This window comes from Phalangium opilio, unplaced genomic scaffold, assembly GCF_054372755.1.
Source record: "Phalangium opilio isolate 3A_F unplaced genomic scaffold, DU_Popi_V2 ptg000021l_1, whole genome shotgun sequence".
NCBI lineage: Eukaryota > Metazoa > Arthropoda > Arachnida > Opiliones > Phalangiidae > Phalangium > Phalangium opilio.
In genome coordinates, this window is record NW_028324153.1 from 3,504,754 (window position 1) to 3,522,086 (window position 17,333).

Genomic DNA, 17,333 nt, shown 5'->3' on the forward strand with positions numbered 1-17,333 from the left:
AGGCGTTTGAGACGTCCCGGACTGTTTCGGTACCACGGGTCTCATGGGTGTTAAAATTGGCATACTGGTCGTTCGAGAGAGTGACGCTGGCGTAGTAAACGATACCGCCGGTGTTTGACCCATTGCTGTACTACTCATTATAGGCTGTGGGGTAGTCAGACTCGAGGCGATATTAAAAGGGATACTTTGGGAAGAGCTAGAGATATTAAAAGGGATACTTTGGGAAGGGGTAGCGATATTAGTAGGGACATTTTGGGAGGGGGTAGAGATATTAATAGGTATATTCTGGATAAGGGTAGGCCACGATGGAGGAATCCAAGACGAGGATGAAGGACTTAGAGGCTGTATTTTACTCGACACTCCGGGTGCTGGAAAAGACGAATTCGTTGTAGGTGGCAAGATAGTAACGCTTGGTGGCTCCGCTAAACTCTTTAAAGATAAATATTTTTGAAGAGTTAAAAGGTACTCCTTCAATTTTTCCTCGGCAGAACCAGGTTTTCTCAGTACCTCTTTATTTTTAGCTAAACCAGTTCAGCAATATTTTAAAGAGATAGGTATTCATCACTACGTAGCTTACGGGAATAAAAAAATTGCGATCTGCGAGAGATTTAACAGAACGGTTCAAGAGAAAATACACAAATTCATGACTAGCGCGGATACTCGTAGCTACCTGAGTGCGTTACCAAAAATAGTTAAGGCTTACAATTACTCGATACACCGCTCAACGGGTATCGCGCCAGTCAATGTTAACCTACAAAATGAGCATAAGGTGTGGTACCGTCTTTTCGGTACCATTAAACCTGGGACAAAACCAAAGCTAAAAGAAGGTGATTTAGTAAGGTTGAAAAAATTTGAAAAAACCTTTTCAAAGGGATATAAAGGCTACTTTACTAAAGAGATCTTTATTATTGATAAGGTTTTATACCGTAATCCTTTAGTATGCGTCGTTAAAGACAAAAATAACGAGATAATTAAAGGAACGTTTTTCGAATACGAACTATCTAAAGTGTTATGAATACGTTACAAATAAATCAAATATTATCATGCGACCAGAGGACAAAACCCTACTATCTAGGTACTTTTCCTAGAGACATGCTACCCAGGAAACATAAAAAAGAAGAAATTTTGTTTTGTTCTGAACACGGAGAGAGCCGAGGATCCTGGGCTTCATTGGGTAGCCATTTACGCTGAAGGTAATTTTTTCTGCAGCTACGGGCAGAGCCCGGATACGTATAAAATTAACCTGGCCAAATACGCGTCCAGATGGATCTATAACGATAAATTAATTCAAGATATGTTCTCCCTTTGTTGCGGACCTCATTGTATATTCTTTCTTATTCAAAGATGTCTGGGAAATTCGTTTCAAAGAGTTCTGAAAATGTATGAAAATAAAACGGAAATTAACGACGCCTTATCTTTATGGAATATCTGCCTTCACTTGTTAAGACATAGATATGAAAAATGTAATCAATAAAATATTGAAGTTGTAATGTTTAATAATCAGATACATTTGTATTGAATGCGAGAATAAAAATATTTATTATTCGGTTATAATTTTTTATATAAATTGTAATTATCATGCTTTTATATATAATCAGATACATGCTTTTTATATACTCAAATACATGCTTTTATGTAATCAGATACGTGTTTTTCAATATAATGAGTTAGATGCTTTTATATAAAATGTAATAATCATTATTAAGGTTATTTTTTGCCTTTCTATAAGTTACTCATTCGATCTTAGATTCGGGCTTTTGAAGCTCTTTCAAGCTAGCTTCGCGATCTTTTTTTATTTTGGCTTGTGTAGGGTACGGTTTTGATTTCGTAGATGGAATTTTCGCGAGTCTTTTTTTCGGCGAAGTCTCATCGTTAGGGTTAAGTTTCCGGAACTTTGAACCAGAAGCGCCCTTCGTTGATAAGGCCTGTTGAATTTGAGACGCCACGGGTTGATTCGGTACCATGGGTGTTAAAACTGGCATACTAGGCGTTTGAGACGTCCCGGACTGTTTCGGTACCACGGGTCCCATGGGTGTTAAAATAGGCATACTGGTCGTTCGAGAGAGGGACGCTGGCGTAGTAAACGACATCGCCGGTGTTTGACCCATTGCTGTACTACTCTTTATAGGCTGTGGGGTAGTCAGACTCGAGGAGATATTAAAAGGGATACTTTGGGAAGGGGTAGCGATATTAGTAGGGACATTTTGGAAGGGGGTAGAGATATTAATAGGTATATTCTGGATAGGTGTAGGCCACGATGGAGGAATCCAAGACGATGATGAAGGACTTAGAGGCTGTATTTTACTCGACACTCCGGGTTCTGGAAAAGACGAATTCGTTGTAGGTGGCAAGATAGTAACGCTTGGTGGCTCCGCTAAACTCTTTAAAGATAAATATTTTTGAAGAGTTAAAAGGTACTGCTTCAATTTTTCCTCGGCAGAACCAGGTTTTCTTAGTACCTCTTTAATGGCGTTGTCTATACTGTTAACTTCCTTTTGATTGTCCGTCAGTAAAGCCGCTGGTACTAAAATGCACTTTTTCATTATCTAGTAAAGACCGAAGCTATTGTCGGTATTAACATTGATAGCAATGCCGGCCAGAATCCTCCTACCTGTTTAATTAACACTTGTTGCCTCTTTTTGTCGCTTAAACCTCTCTTGGATAAATACCTTATTACGTTTTTGTAACGTTGAAGTCTTTTCTTTTTATGACGATTCAATGGAATACCGCCGTTCTTCAAATTATAACAAATACCGCTTATACAATCCAATTGGGGTCGCGTACACTTTGATATTAAAAGTTTTCTTCGTTTCACACCGCTTTTACGCAAGAGATTTAAAAACGGTAATTGGTTCCTAACCGACACGGGTAAAGGCATGTCTCGAAATGAGGTTAAATAAATTGAGATTTATATTTTATGGATTATTATTTTCTAACGTAGATTACCATCGGTCCTTCATTGGGGAATATATTGGACCTAAGTCGTAAACTATTATCAGTACTTTGTTTTAGATCTATTAAGATGTAAGAATACGCTTTTTCGTTACACTCTTCGTACGCTTCTGTTAGGCGTTTGGTGTCTGTAGGAAAAAGCTGACGACGTAAATAGCGAACCTGGCTATAATTCCTAGGATTTTTAAACATAACGATATAAGAACAGTTCAATGATATATTTCTAGAATATTTACCTGGGTTAAAGACATTTTGAGACAGCAGCACGATGCTTAAAGATAAATGATGACTCCCGACACAAAAAAGATTACATATAAACTCCTGTTTGGTACAGGTGTTAGCTAGATCGTCTAGGATTAAAAGATTATTTATTCTCTTATCAAAAAAATCAGAATCGTTAGGAATTAGCCCTTCGTGGAATTCAATAGGCAAAAAGAGTTTCAGTTCATCAAAAATGTCCTGATAAACACTATAGCAATAGACTATTCTATCAGGAGGTTTGTCCATGATAATGTCTTTATATTTGAGTAAATTTATTACCCACGTTCTTTTCCCCGAGCTGCTTGGACCAGCCAGTAAAATAGTCATCGGTGTTTCTAAGCGGAGGCGATATTCTAACCCGTTCTCCATTTTTAAAACGTTCTCTAATATCGTCTATGAACTCGATCTTCGTACGGTATCACTCTCACTTTAACAAGGTGGGAAAACGTGACCCGATGTTTAGTGGTCCGTTTTTTCATTTGTGGTCGAGCGCAGTCAGTACTTGGGAATACTGCGTGCCGTTGGCTTTTTCACTTTTGTTTCCTCTTTTAAATTCCACCCGATATGAAAAAAGCAAACATATCTTCTTTTTGTTATTGTTTTTTAAAGATGAAGGTTAATTTGTCTCACTTAATTTAAATTCGAATTTTTAACTAGCACTCTCGGCAACGGCCATATCACGCTGAGAACACCGGTTATCGTCCGATCGCCGACGTTAGCAGCGTCGAGCGCAGTCAGTACTTGGGAATACTGCGTACCGTTGGTTTTTCACTTTTGTTTCCTCTTTTAAATTCCACCCGATATGAAAAAAGCAAACATATCTTCTTTTTGTTATTGTTTTATAAAGATGAAAGTTGATTTAATTCAAATTATTAACTAGCACTCTCGGCAACGGCCATAACACGCTGAATACACCGGTTCTCGTCCGATCACCGAAGTTGAGCAGCGTCGAACGCAGTCAGTACTTGGGAGGGAGACCACTTAGGAACACTGCGTGCCGTTGAGTTTTTCACTTTTTTTTCCTCTTTTAAATTTTAATAGATATGAAAAAAGCAAACATGTTTTTTTTGTTATTGTTTTAAAATTATGAAGGTTAATTTGTCTCACTTAATTTAAATTCGAATTATTAACTAGCACTCTCGGCAACGGCCATATCACGCTGAAAACACCGGTTCTCGTCCGATCACCGAAGTTAAGCAGCGTCGAGCGCATACAGTACTTGGGAATACTGCGTGCCGTTGGCTTTTTCACTTTTGTTTCCTCTTTCAAATTCCACCAAATATGAAAAAAGCAAACATATCTTCTTTTTGTTATTGTTTTATAAAGATGAAAGTTAATTAAATTAAAATTATTAACTAGCACTCTCGGCAACGGCCATATCACGCTGAATACACCGGTTCTCGTCCGATAACCGAAGTTAAGCAGCGTCGAGCGCAGTCAGTACTTGGGAACACTGCATGCCGATGGCTTTTTCACTTTTGTTTCCTCTTAAATTCCACCAGATATGAAAAAACAAACATATCTTCTTATTGTTATTTTTTATAAAGATGAAGGTTAATTAAGTTCAAACTATTAACCAGCACTCTCGGCTGGAGGGAGACCACTTAGGAACACTGCGTACCGTTGGCTTTTTCACTTTTTACCTCTCCGAGTGACGTATGTCACGGAGAGGTTCTGTAACGATCGTGTGTGTCTGTCTGTGTGTTTGTGTGTTTGTGTGTGTGTGTCTGTTGTTACACCCACGTGACCGCGTTCGCAGTTTCCAAATCGGAGCAAACGTGTTCGCCATTTCCGAACTGCATTCACAGTCACAGAAATGGCTCCTCTACTTGAGTTCTCACACCACCATCTTCTGGTCTTTGTCCATTCCACACGGACACCAAACTGTACATACTGGCTTCTAATCACCACCATCTTCTGGTCTTCGTCCAATCCACTTGGACACCAGTCTGTACATACTGGCTTCTAATCACCATCATCTTCTGGTCTTCGTCCATTCCACTTGGACACCAGTCTGTACATACTGGCTTCTAATCACCACCATCTTTTGGTCTTCGTCCATCCCACATGGACACCAGTCTGTACATACTGGCTTCTAATCACCACCATCTTTTGGTCTTCGTCCATCCCACATGGACACCAGTCTGTACATACTGGCTTCTAATCACCACCATCTTCTGGTCTTCGTCCATTCCACTTGGACACCAGTCTGTACACCTGGCTTCTACTCCATCGTCATCGTTGGGTTTAAGACATTCGCGGCGATCAGCTAGGGTTACGAGAAACGTCTAGCCTCCCTAGGGTGGGTTGTCCACCAAAGGTTTTCGCAATTGCGGTTGTTCTTGCTTTTAGCTGTAGTTCGACACCCTTAAATACTACCTATTTGAGTAAGGTAATGCAACCGGCGTATGCTTCATTTCAAACGCCAATATTAGTCAAGTCTCTCAAGAATGTCTAATTGTTCTTTATCAACGCGATGTAACGCTCAATAAGGCGAACAACTAACGAAGAAAATATTTAATATTAATTATATTTATTTTAATATTTAAGATAATCTTGTTTCTCAACTCAAAATTAAAACGGAAAGAGTTAAAAAGCAGTCTATGTTTTAGTCTGTGTATGTCCGTCCGTTAGTGCATCGCGTTAGCAGTTCGCTTTGTTTTGTGGAAAGAAATCCTACAAAACCTTAATATTTGGTTTTCTCATAATGTATAATTAATATATGGAAATATTTTTCGTAATTTCGATGCCTTTAGTGGTTTTGTAGCTATAAAGCTCTGTTTCATTTTGATATCCCAAGAACTTTTTTTAATATTATTATTTGAAATCGATGTTTATATATTACTTAAGCTATACTACATCTGTTTATAGCATAATCCTTTCTAAAGTGATTTCAAGAAGAACGTTACTATATTGGTCAAATGAACTTTCATTTGTCAATAGGCCTAGTGAACCATAAAGTAAACGCTAGGTTTTCGTTTCTGTAATGCAGAGACATTAACGGTTCAGAGTGAGCCGAAAGTTAATTACACTTTTAAATAATCAGGCTAAGATTTTATAATCATCGTCGAAGTCTGGGCCGCGTTGAGCAGAGCTCAGCGCTGTTAGCAGTGTCTTACAGAACGGGATTTTGGTTATGAATTTTGACGGCACGGTGCTCAGCGTTGAGCCAGCGCGGTCACCAAAGAAAATAGTCGGGTTTTTGGATAACGTGACGTAAAACGCGTAGTTCTCAGCTTGGCGAAAAAAACATGGAGGAATTAATACAAATAGCTCTTGCTGATTCTGATCATAGAGACTAGAAACCCCAAGGAGTGGCAGGAATGCCTCAACTTGTTGCCCTTTTTCATGGTACACGCAATGGGTACACGGCGACTTCCGCTAAGCAAAATTAAACGGGCCGGAAGCTCTCATGTACCAATTTATGAGCAACATATTATTTGCGCTTGTAGAGCGGGGGACCTGCCACTCCTTGGGGTTTCTAGTCTCTATGTTCTGATGGGACTATAGCTATTTATTTGACGTGAAACCAGTTGATCACGCGAGAATTTTAAGAGATATGTTAGTTTCTATGTTTAATTATAAAAGTTGTTCTTATCTATCTCCATAAATATGTTATCATACAATTTTTGTTAAGCCTTTGTACCTTGCACGCTTTATTGCGCTAGCTTCATTTTTAAAACACCGATGACCGGAGAAAAGCTATGACGACAGATCTTACCGGTAAACGTTTTCCAAAATCCGCTGTCTATTTTGGTGAGCTCTGCTGAACGCAGCCCAGATCAGTGAAAGGTCTGATCGTAATCGGATTATAGCTTCGTGTTATCATGATTTTAATGGTGCACGTTTACTTTCAGTGTGTGTAGCCACAAATTAGCTTTGGTGTTATGTAACTTTAATCGTCATGGTGACAAACTAAGAAAATTGTTGAGGTGAAAGGAGAGGATAGTGTTTACATGGCAACCCTGTTGTGAATATGGCTTTGAACATAGAGAGTATACAGTTGAGGAGTAGCAAATTGGGCCTTTACAAACACGTAAAGGTAATATCCCTCCAAAGTTTTATCTCTTCATTTCCCGTTTTTCCCCCATCGGATGATTTTAATGTGTACAAGTATATACTTATTGGATGTAAAATGTCGTCTGATTTACAGTATATTTTCTATGCTTTGTATACGGCTTTAATATTTCATAAATTTTAACTTCAGTATTTGTTCATAAAAAAAAATAAACATTTCCATAACTGGGTAAATAAGTTTGTAGGTAGTCCTTCTCTTGACTCGGAGAGGTAATATTTTGGTTTTCCCAACTTGTTACCTCTCCGAGTGACGTATGTCACGGAGAGGTTCTGTAACGATCGTGTGTGTCTGTCTGTGTGTTTGTGTGTTTGTGTGTGTGTGTGTCTGTTGTTACACCCACGTGACCGCGTTCGCAGTTTCCAAATCGGAGCAAACGTGTTCGCCATTTCCGAACTGCATTCACAGTCACGGAAATGGCTCCTCTACTTGAGTTCTCACACCACCATCTTCTGGTCTTTGTCCATTCCACACGGACACCAAACTGTACATACTGGCTTCTAATCACCACCATTTTCTGGTCTTCGTCCAATCCACTTGGACACCAGTCTGTACATACTGGCTTCTAATCACCATCATCTTCTGGTCTTCGTCCATCCCACATGGACACCAGTCTGTACATACTGGCTTCTAATCACCACCATCTTTTGGTCTTCGTCCATCCCACATGGACACCAGTCTGTACATACTGGCTTCTAATCACCACCATCTTCTGGTCTTCGTCCATTCCACTTGGACACCAGTCTGTACACCTGGCTTCTACTCCATCGTCATCGTTGGGTTTAAGACATTCGCGGCGATCAGCTAGGGTTACGAGAAACGTCTAGCCTCCCTAGGGTGGGTTGTCCACCAAAGGTTTTCGCAATTGCGGTTGTTCTTGCTTTTAGCTGTAGTTCGACACCCTTAAATACTACCTATTTGAGTAAGGTAATGCAACCGGCGTATGCTTCATTTCAAACGCCAATATTAGTCAAGTCTCTCAAGAATGTCTAATTGTTCTTTATCAACGCGATGTAACGCTCAATAAGGCGAACAACTAACGAAGAAAATATTTAATATTAATTATATTTATTTTAATATTTAAGATAATCTTGTTTCTCAACTCAAAATTAAAACGGAAAGAGTTAAAAAGCAGTCTATGTTTTAGTCTGTGTATGTCCGTCCGTTAGTGCATCGCGTTAGCAGTTCGCTTTGTTTTGTGGAAAGAAATCCTACAAAACCTTAATATTTGGTTTTCTCATAATGTATAATTAATATATGGAAATATTTTTCGTAATTTCGATGCCTTTAGTGGTTTTGTAGCTATAAAGCTCTGTTTCATTTTGATATCCCAAGAACTTTTTTTAATATTATTATTTGAAATCGATGTTTATATATTACTTAAGCTATACTACATCTGTTTATAGCATAATCCTTTCTAAAGTGATTTCAAGAAGAACGTTACTATATTGGTCAAATGAACTTTCATTTGTCAATAGGCCTAGTGAACCATAAAGTAAACGCTAGGTTTTCGTTTCTGTAATGCAGAGACATTAACGGTTCAGAGTGAGCCGAAAGTTAATTACACTTTTAAATAATCAGGCTAAGATTTTATAATCATCGTCGAAGTCTGGGCTGCGTTGAGCAGAGCTCAGCGCTGTTAGCAGTGTCTTACAGAACGGGATTTTGGTTATGAATTTTGACGGCACGGTGCTCAGCGTTGAGCCAGCGCGGTCACCAAAGAAAATAGTCGGGTTTTTGGATAACGTGACGTAAAACGCGTAGTTCTCAGCTTGGCGAAAAAAACATGGAGGAATTAATACAAATAGCTCTTGCTGATTCTGATCATAGAGACTAGAAACCCCAAGGAGTGGCAGGAATGCCTCAACTTGTTGCCCTTTTTCATGGTACACGCAATGGGTACACGGCGACTTCCGCTAAGCAAAATTAAACGGGCCGGAAGCTCTCATGTACCAATTTATGAGCAACATATTATTTGCGCTTGTAGAGCGGGGGACCTGCCACTCCTTGGGGTTTCTAGTCTCTATGTTCTGATGGGACTATAGCTATTTATTTGACGTGAAACCAGTTGATCACGCGAGAATTTTAAGAGATATGTTAGTTTCTATGTTTAATTATAAAAGTTGTTCTTATCTATCTCCATAAATATGTTATCATACAATTTTTGTTAAGCCTTTGTACCTTGCACGCTTTATTGCGCTAGCTTCATTTTTAAAACACCGATGACCGGAGAAAAGCTATGACGACAGATCTTACCGGTAAACGTTTTCCAAAATCCGCTGTCTATTTTGGTGAGCTCTGCTGAACGCAGCCCAGATCAGTGAAAGGTCTGATCGTAATCGGATTATAGCTTCGTGTTATCATGATTTTAATGGTGCACGTTTACTTTCAGTGTGTGTAGCCACAAATTAGCTTTGGTGTTATGTAACTTTAATCGTCATGGTGACAAACTAAGAAAATTGTTGAGGTGAAAGGAGAGGATAGTGTTTACATGGCAACCCTGTTGTGAATATGGCTTTGAACATAGAGAGTATACAGTTGAGGAGTAGCAAATTGGGCCTTTACAAACACGTAAAGGTAATATCCCTCCAAAGTTTTATCTCTTCATTTCCCGTTTTTCCCCCATCGGATGATTTTAATGTGTACAAGTATATACTTATTGGATGTAAAATGTCGTCTGATTTACAGTATATTTTCTATGCTTTGTATACTGCTTTAATATTTCATAAATTTTAACTTCAGTATTTGTTCATAAAAAAAAATAAACATTTCCATAACTGGGTAAATAAGTTTGTAGGTAGTCCTTCTCTTGACTCGGAGAGGTAATATTTTGGTTTTCCCAACTTGTTACCTCTCCGAGTGACGTATGTCACGGAGAGGTTCTGTAACGATCGTGTGTGTCTGTCTGTGTGTTTGTGTGTTTGTGTGTGTGTGTGTCTGTTGTTACACCCACGTGACCGCGTTCGCAGTTTCCAAATCGGAGCAAACGTGTTCGCCATTTCCGAACTGCATTCACAGTCACGGAAATGGCTCCTCTACTTGAGTTCTCACACCACCATCTTCTGGTCTTTGTCCATTCCACACGGACACCAAACTGTACATACTGGCTTCTAATCACCACCATTTTCTGGTCTTCGTCCAATCCACTTGGACACCAGTCTGTACATACTGGCTTCTAATCACCATCATCTTCTGGTCTTCGTCCATCCCACATGGACACCAGTCTGTACATACTGGCTTCTAATCACCACCATCTTTTGGTCTTCGTCCATCCCACATGGACACCAGTCTGTACATACTGGCTTCTAATCACCACCATCTTCTGGTCTTCGTCCATTCCACTTGGACACCAGTCTGTACACCTGGCTTCTACTCCATCGTCATCGTTGGGTTTAAGACATTCGCGGCGATCAGCTAGGGTTACGAGAAACGTCTAGCCTCCCTAGGGTGGGTTGTCCACCAAAGGTTTTCGCAATTGCGGTTGTTCTTGCTTTTAGCTGTAGTTCGACACCCTTAAATACTACCTATTTGAGTAAGGTAATGCAACCGGCGTATGCTTCATTTCAAACGCCAATATTAGTCAAGTCTCTCAAGAATGTCTAATTGTTCTTTATCAACGCGATGTAACGCTCAATAAGGCGAACAACTAACGAAGAAAATATTTAATATTAATTATATTTATTTTAATATTTAAGATAATCTTGTTTCTCAACTCAAAATTAAAACGGAAAGAGTTAAAAAGCAGTCTATGTTTTAGTCTGTGTATGTCCGTCCGTTAGTGCATCGCGTTAGCAGTTCGCTTTGTTTTGTGGAAAGAAATCCTACAAAACCTTAATATTTGGTTTTCTCATAATGTATAATTAATATATGGAAATATTTTTCGTAATTTCGATGCCTTTAGTGGTTTTGTAGCTATAAAGCTCTGTTTCATTTTGATATCCCAAGAACTTTTTTTAATATTATTATTTGAAATCGATGTTTATATATTACTTAAGCTATACTACATCTGTTTATAGCATAATCCTTTCTAAAGTGATTTCAAGAAGAACGTTACTATATTGGTCAAATGAACTTTCATTTGTCAATAGGCCTAGTGAACCATAAAGTAAACGCTAGGTTTTCGTTTCTGTAATGCAGAGACATTAACGGTTCAGAGTGAGCCGAAAGTTAATTACACTTTTAAATAATCAGGCTAAGATTTTATAATCATCGTCGAAGTCTGGGCTGCGTTGAGCAGAGCTCAGCGCTGTTAGCAGTGTCTTACAGAACGGGATTTTGGTTATGAATTTTGACGGCACGGTGCTCAGCGTTGAGCCAGCGCGGTCACCAAAGAAAATAGTCGGGTTTTTGGATAACGTGACGTAAAACGCGTAGTTCTCAGCTTGGCGAAAAAAACATGGAGGAATTAATACAAATAGCTCTTGCTGATTCTGATCATAGAGACTAGAAACCCCAAGGAGTGGCAGGAATGCCTCAACTTGTTGCCCTTTTTCATGGTACACGCAATGGGTACACGGCGACTTCCGCTAAGCAAAATTAAACGGGCCGGAAGCTCTCATGTACCAATTTATGAGCAACATATTATTTGCGCTTGTAGAGCGGGGGACCTGCCACTCCTTGGGGTTTCTAGTCTCTATGTTCTGATGGGACTATAGCTATTTATTTGACGTGAAACCAGTTGATCACGCGAGAATTTTAAGAGATATGTTAGTTTCTATGTTTAATTATAAAAGTTGTTCTTATCTATCTCCATAAATATGTTATCATACAATTTTTGTTAAGCCTTTGTACCTTGCACGCTTTATTGCGCTAGCTTCATTTTTAAAACACCGATGACCGGAGAAAAGCTATGACGACAGATCTTACCGGTAAACGTTTTCCAAAATCCGCTGTCTATTTTGGTGAGCTCTGCTGAACGCAGCCCAGATCAGTGAAAGGTCTGATCGTAATCGGATTATAGCTTCGTGTTATCATGATTTTAATGGTGCACGTTTACTTTCAGTGTGTGTAGCCACAAATTAGCTTTGGTGTTATGTAACTTTAATCGTCATGGTGACAAACTAAGAAAATTGTTGAGGTGAAAGGAGAGGATAGTGTTTACATGGCAACCCTGTTGTGAATATGGCTTTGAACATAGAGAGTATACAGTTGAGGAGTAGCAAATTGGGCCTTTACAAACACGTAAAGGTAATATCCCTCCAAAGTTTTATCTCTTCATTTCCCGTTTTTCCCCCATCGGATGATTTTAATGTGTACAAGTATATACTTATTGGATGTAAAATGTCGTCTGATTTACAGTATATTTTCTATGCTTTGTATACTGCTTTAATATTTCATAAATTTTAACTTCAGTATTTGTTCATAAAAAAAAATAAACATTTCCATAACTGGGTAAATAAGTTTGTAGGTAGTCCTTCTCTTGACTCGGAGAGGTAATATTTTGGTTTTCCCAACTTGTTTTTCCTCTTTTAAATTTTAATAGATATGAAAAAAGCAAACATGTTTTCATTTTGTTATTGTTTTAATATGATGGTTAATTTGTCTCACTTAATTTAAATTCGAATTATTAACTAGCACTCTCGGCAACGACCATATCACGCTGAGAACACCGGTTTTCGTCCGATCACCGAAGTTCAGCAGCGTCGAGCGCAGTCAGTACTTGGGAGGGAGACCACTTAGGAACACTGCGTGCCGTTGGCTTTTTCACTTTTTTTCCTCTTTTAAATTTTAATAGATATGAAAAAGCAAACATGTTTTTTTGTTATTGTTTTAAAATGATGAAGGTTAATTTGTCTCACTTAATTTAAATTCGAATTATTAACTAGCACTCTCGGCAACGGCCATATCACGCTGAGAACACCGGTTCTCGTCCGATCGCCGACGTTAGCAGCGTCGAGCGCAGTCAGTACTTGGGAATACTGCGAGCCGTTGGCTTTATCACTTTTGTTTCCTCTTTTAAATTCCACCCGATATGAAAAAAGCAAACATATTTTCTTTTTGTTATTGTTTTAAAAAGATCAAGGTTAATTTGTCTCACTTAATTTAAATTCGAATTATTATCTAGCACTCTCGGCAACGGCCATATCACGCTGAGAACACCGGTTCTCGTCCGATCGCCGACGTTAGCAGCGTCGAGCGCAGTCAGTACTTGGGAATACTGCGAGCCGTTGGCTTTTTCACTTTTGTTTCCTCTTTTAAATTCCACCCGATATGAAAAAGCAAACATATCTTCTTTTTGTTATTGTTTTATAAAGATGAAGGTTAATTTGTCTCACTTAATTTAAATTCGAATTTTTAACTAGCACTCTCGGCAACGGCCATATCACGCTGAGAACACCGGTTCTCGTCCGATCGCCGACGTTTGCAGCGTCGAGCGCAGTCAGTACTTGGGAATACTGCGTGCCGTTGGTTTTTCACTTTTGTTTCCTCTTTTAAATTCCACCCGATTTGAAAAGAGCACACATATCTTCTTTTTGTTATTGTTTTATAAAGATGAAGGTTAATTAAGTTCAAATTATTAACCAGCACTCTCGGCAACGGCCATATCACGCTGAATACACCGGTTCTCGTCCGATAACCGATGTTAAGCAGCGTCGAGCGCAGTCACTACTTGGGAGGGAGACCACTTAGGAACACTGCGTGCCGTTGGCTTTTTCACTTTTTTTTCCTCTTTTAAATTTTAATAGATATGAAAAAAGCAAACATGTTTTCATTTTGTTATTGTTTTAATATGATGGTTAATTTGTCTCACTTAATTTGAATTCGAATTATTAACTAGCACTCTCGACAACGACCATATCACGCTGAGAACACCGGTTCTCGTCCGATCACCGAAGTTCAGCATCGTCGAGCGTAGTCAGTACTTGGGAGGGAGACCACTTAGGAACACTGCGTGCCGTTGGCTTTTTCACTTTTTTTTCCTCTTTTAAATTTTAATAGATATGAAAAAAGCAAACATGTTTTTTTGTTATTGTTTTAAAATGATGAAGGTTAATTTGTCTCACTTAATTTAAATTCGAATTATTAACTAGCACTCTCGGCAACGGCCATATCACGCTGAGAACACCGGTTCTCGTCCGATCGCCGACGTTAGCAGCGTCGAGCGCAGTCAGTACTTGGGAATACTGCGTGCCGTTGGTTTTTCACTTTTGTTTCCTCTTTTAAATTCCACCCGATTTGAAAAAAGCACACATATCTTCTTTTTGTTATTGTTTTATAAAGATGAAAGTTAATTTAATTCAAATTATTAACTAGCACTATCGGCAAACGGCCATAACACGCTGTATACACCGGTTCTCGTACGATAACCGAAGTTAAGCAGCGTCGAGCGCAGTCAGTATTGGGGAGGGCGACCACTTAGGAACACTGCGTGCCGTTAGCTTTTTCACTTTTATTTCCTCTTTTAAATTCCAATAGATATGAAAAAAGCAAACATATTTTCTTTTTGTTATTGTTTTAAAAAGATGAAGGTTAATTTGTCTCACTTAATTTAAATTTGAATTATTATCTAGCACTCTCGGCAACGGCCATATCACGCTGAGAACACCGGTTCTCGTCCGATCGCTGACGTTAGCAGCGTCGAGCGCAGTCAGTACTTGGGAATACTGCGAGCCGTTGGCTTTTTCACTTTTGTTTCCTCTTTTAAATTCCACCCGATATGAAAAAGCAAACATATCTTCTTTTTGTTATTGTTTTATAAAGATGAAGGTTAATTTGTCTCACTTAATTTAAATTCGAATTTTTAACTAGCACTCTCGGCAACGGCCATATCACGCTGAGAACACCGGTTCTCGTCCGATCGCCGACGTTAGCAGCGTCGAGCGCAGTCAGTACTTGGGAATACTGCGTGCCGTTGGTTTTTCACTTTTGTTTCCTCTTTTAAATTCCACCCGATATGAAAAAAGCAAACATATCTTCTTTTTGTTATTGTTTTATAAAGATGAAAGTTGATTTAATTCAAATTATTAACTAGCACTCTCGGCAACGGCCATAACACGCTGAATACACCGGTTCTCGTCCGATCACCGAAGTTGAGCAGCGTCGAACGCAGTCAGTACTTGGGAGGGAGACCACTTAGGAACACTGCGTGCCGTTGAGTTTTTCACTTTTTTTTCCTCTTTTAAATTTTAATAGATATGAAAAAAGCAAACATGTTTTTTTTGTTATTGTTTTAAAATTATGAAGGTTAATTTGTCTCACTTAATTTAAATTCGAATTATTAACTAGCACTCTCGGCAACGGCCATATCACGCTGAAAACACCGGTTCTCGTCCGATCACCGAAGTTAAGCAGCGTCGAGCGCATACAGTACTTGGGAATACTGCGTGCCGTTGGCATTTTCACTTTTGTTTCCTCTTTCAAATTCCACCAAATATGAAAAAAGCAAACATATCTTCTTTTTGTTATTGTTTTATAAAGATGAATGTTAATTAAATTCAAATTATTAACTAGCACTCTCGGCAACGGCCATATCACGCTGAATACACCGGTTCTCGTCCGATAACCGAAGTTAAGCAGCGTCGAGCGCAGTCAGTACTTGGGAACACTGCATGCCGATGGCTTTTACACTTTTGTTTCCTCTTAAATTCCACCAGATATGAAAAAACAAACATATCTTCTTATTGTTATTTTTTTATAAAGATGAAGGTTAATTAAGTTCAAATTATTAACCAGCACTCTCGGCAACGGCCATATCACGCTGAATACACCGGTTCTCGTCCGATAACCGATGTTAAGCAGCGTCGAGCGCAGTCACTACTTGGGAGGGAAACCACTTAGGAACACTGCGTGCCGTTGGCTTTTTCACTTTTTTTTCCTCTTTTAAATTTTAATAGATAGGAAAAAAGCAAACATGTTTTCATTTTGTTATTGTTTTAATATGATGGTTAATTTGTCTCACTTAATTTAAATTCGAATTATTAACTAGCACTCTCGGCAACGACCATATCACGCTGAGAACACCGGTTCTCGTCCGATCACCGAAGTTCAGCAGCGTCGAGCGCAGTCAGTACTTGGGAGGGAGACCACTTAGGAACATTGCGTGCCGTTGGCTTTTTCACTTTTGTTTCCTCTTTTAAATTCCACCCGATATGAAAAAAGCAAACATATTTTCTTTTTGTTATTGTTTTATAAAGATGAAGGTTAATTTGTCTCACTTAATTTAAATTCGAATTTTTAACTAGCACTCTCGGCAACGGCCATATCACGCTGAGAACACCGGTTCTCGTCCGATCGCCGACGTTAGCAGCGTCGAGCGCAGTCAGTACTTGGGAATACTGCGTGCCGTTGGTTTTTCACTTTTGTTTCCTCTTTTAAATTCCACCCGATTTGAAAAAAGCACACATATCTTCTTTTTGTTATTGTTTTATAAAGATGAAAGTTAATTTAATTCAAATTATTAACTAGCACTATCGGCAAACGGCCATAACACGCTGAATACACCGGTTCTCGTACGATAACCGAAGTTAAGCAGCGTCGAGCGCAGTCAGTATTTGGGAGGGCGACCACTTAGGAACACTGCGTGCCGTTGGCTTTTTCACTTTTTTTTTCTCTTTTAAATTTTAATAGATATGAAAAAAGCACACATGTTTTTTTTGTTATTGTTTTAAAGTGATGGTTAATTTGTCTCACTTAATTTAAATTCGAATTATAAACTAGCACTCTCGGCAACGACCATATCACGCTGAATACACCGGTTCTCGTCCGTTCACCGAAGTTAAGCAGCGTCGAGCGCAGTCAGTACTTGGGAGGGAGACCACTTAGGAACACTGCGTGCCGTTGGCTTTTTCACTTTTTTTTCCTCTTTTAAATTTTAATAGATATGAAAAAAGCAAACATGTTTTTTTTTTGTTATTGTTTTAAAAAGATAAAGGTCAAATTGTCTCACTTAATTTAAATTCGAATTATTATCTAGCACTCTAGGCAACGGCCATATCACGCTGAAAACATCGGTTCACGTCCGATCACCGAAGTTAAGCAGCGTCGAGCGCATACAGTACTTGGGAATACTGCGTGCCGTTGGCTTTTTCACTTTTGTTTCCTCTTT

General features: G+C 38.9%; 1 protein-coding gene and 13 pseudogenes across 1 annotated transcript; 13 read left to right on the plus strand and 1 right to left on the minus strand.

Annotated features, from left to right (window-relative positions):
* Positions 1 to 1,733: 1,733 nt before the first annotated feature.
* LOC149696835 (uncharacterized) lies at positions 1,734 to 3,582 on the minus strand. Its single transcript, XM_089867381.1, has 5 exons — positions 3,189 to 3,582; positions 2,947 to 3,080; positions 2,612 to 2,734; positions 2,460 to 2,546; positions 1,734 to 2,381 (listed from the first exon to the last, which is right to left on the minus strand). The coding sequence occupies exons 1-5, from the start codon at positions 3,580 to 3,582 to the stop codon at positions 1,734 to 1,736; spliced, it is 1,386 nt and encodes a 461-aa protein (XP_089723507.1).
* A 518-nt stretch (positions 3,583 to 4,100) lies between these two features.
* LOC149696836 (5S ribosomal RNA) lies at positions 4,101 to 4,219 on the plus strand (annotated as a pseudogene).
* Positions 4,220 to 4,354: 135 nt separating this feature from the next.
* Positions 4,355 to 4,457, plus strand: LOC149696837 (5S ribosomal RNA; annotated as a pseudogene).
* Positions 4,458 to 12,869: 8,412 nt separating this feature from the next.
* LOC149696838 (5S ribosomal RNA) lies at positions 12,870 to 12,988 on the plus strand (annotated as a pseudogene).
* An 832-nt stretch (positions 12,989 to 13,820) lies between these two features.
* Positions 13,821 to 13,939, plus strand: LOC149696839 (5S ribosomal RNA; annotated as a pseudogene).
* Positions 13,940 to 14,073: 134 nt separating this feature from the next.
* LOC149696840 (5S ribosomal RNA) lies at positions 14,074 to 14,192 on the plus strand (annotated as a pseudogene).
* Positions 14,193 to 14,550: 358 nt separating this feature from the next.
* LOC149696841 (5S ribosomal RNA) lies at positions 14,551 to 14,669 on the plus strand (annotated as a pseudogene).
* Positions 14,670 to 15,267: 598 nt separating this feature from the next.
* LOC149696842 (5S ribosomal RNA) lies at positions 15,268 to 15,386 on the plus strand (annotated as a pseudogene).
* A 135-nt stretch (positions 15,387 to 15,521) lies between these two features.
* Positions 15,522 to 15,624, plus strand: LOC149696843 (5S ribosomal RNA; annotated as a pseudogene).
* Positions 15,625 to 15,968: 344 nt separating this feature from the next.
* Positions 15,969 to 16,087, plus strand: LOC149696844 (5S ribosomal RNA; annotated as a pseudogene).
* A 134-nt stretch (positions 16,088 to 16,221) lies between these two features.
* On the plus strand, positions 16,222 to 16,340 carry LOC149696845 (5S ribosomal RNA; annotated as a pseudogene).
* Positions 16,341 to 16,701: 361 nt separating this feature from the next.
* On the plus strand, positions 16,702 to 16,820 carry LOC149696846 (5S ribosomal RNA; annotated as a pseudogene).
* Positions 16,821 to 16,952: 132 nt separating this feature from the next.
* Positions 16,953 to 17,071, plus strand: LOC149696847 (5S ribosomal RNA; annotated as a pseudogene).
* A 137-nt stretch (positions 17,072 to 17,208) lies between these two features.
* On the plus strand, positions 17,209 to 17,311 carry LOC149696848 (5S ribosomal RNA; annotated as a pseudogene).
* The last annotated feature ends 22 nt before the right edge of the window (positions 17,312 to 17,333 follow it).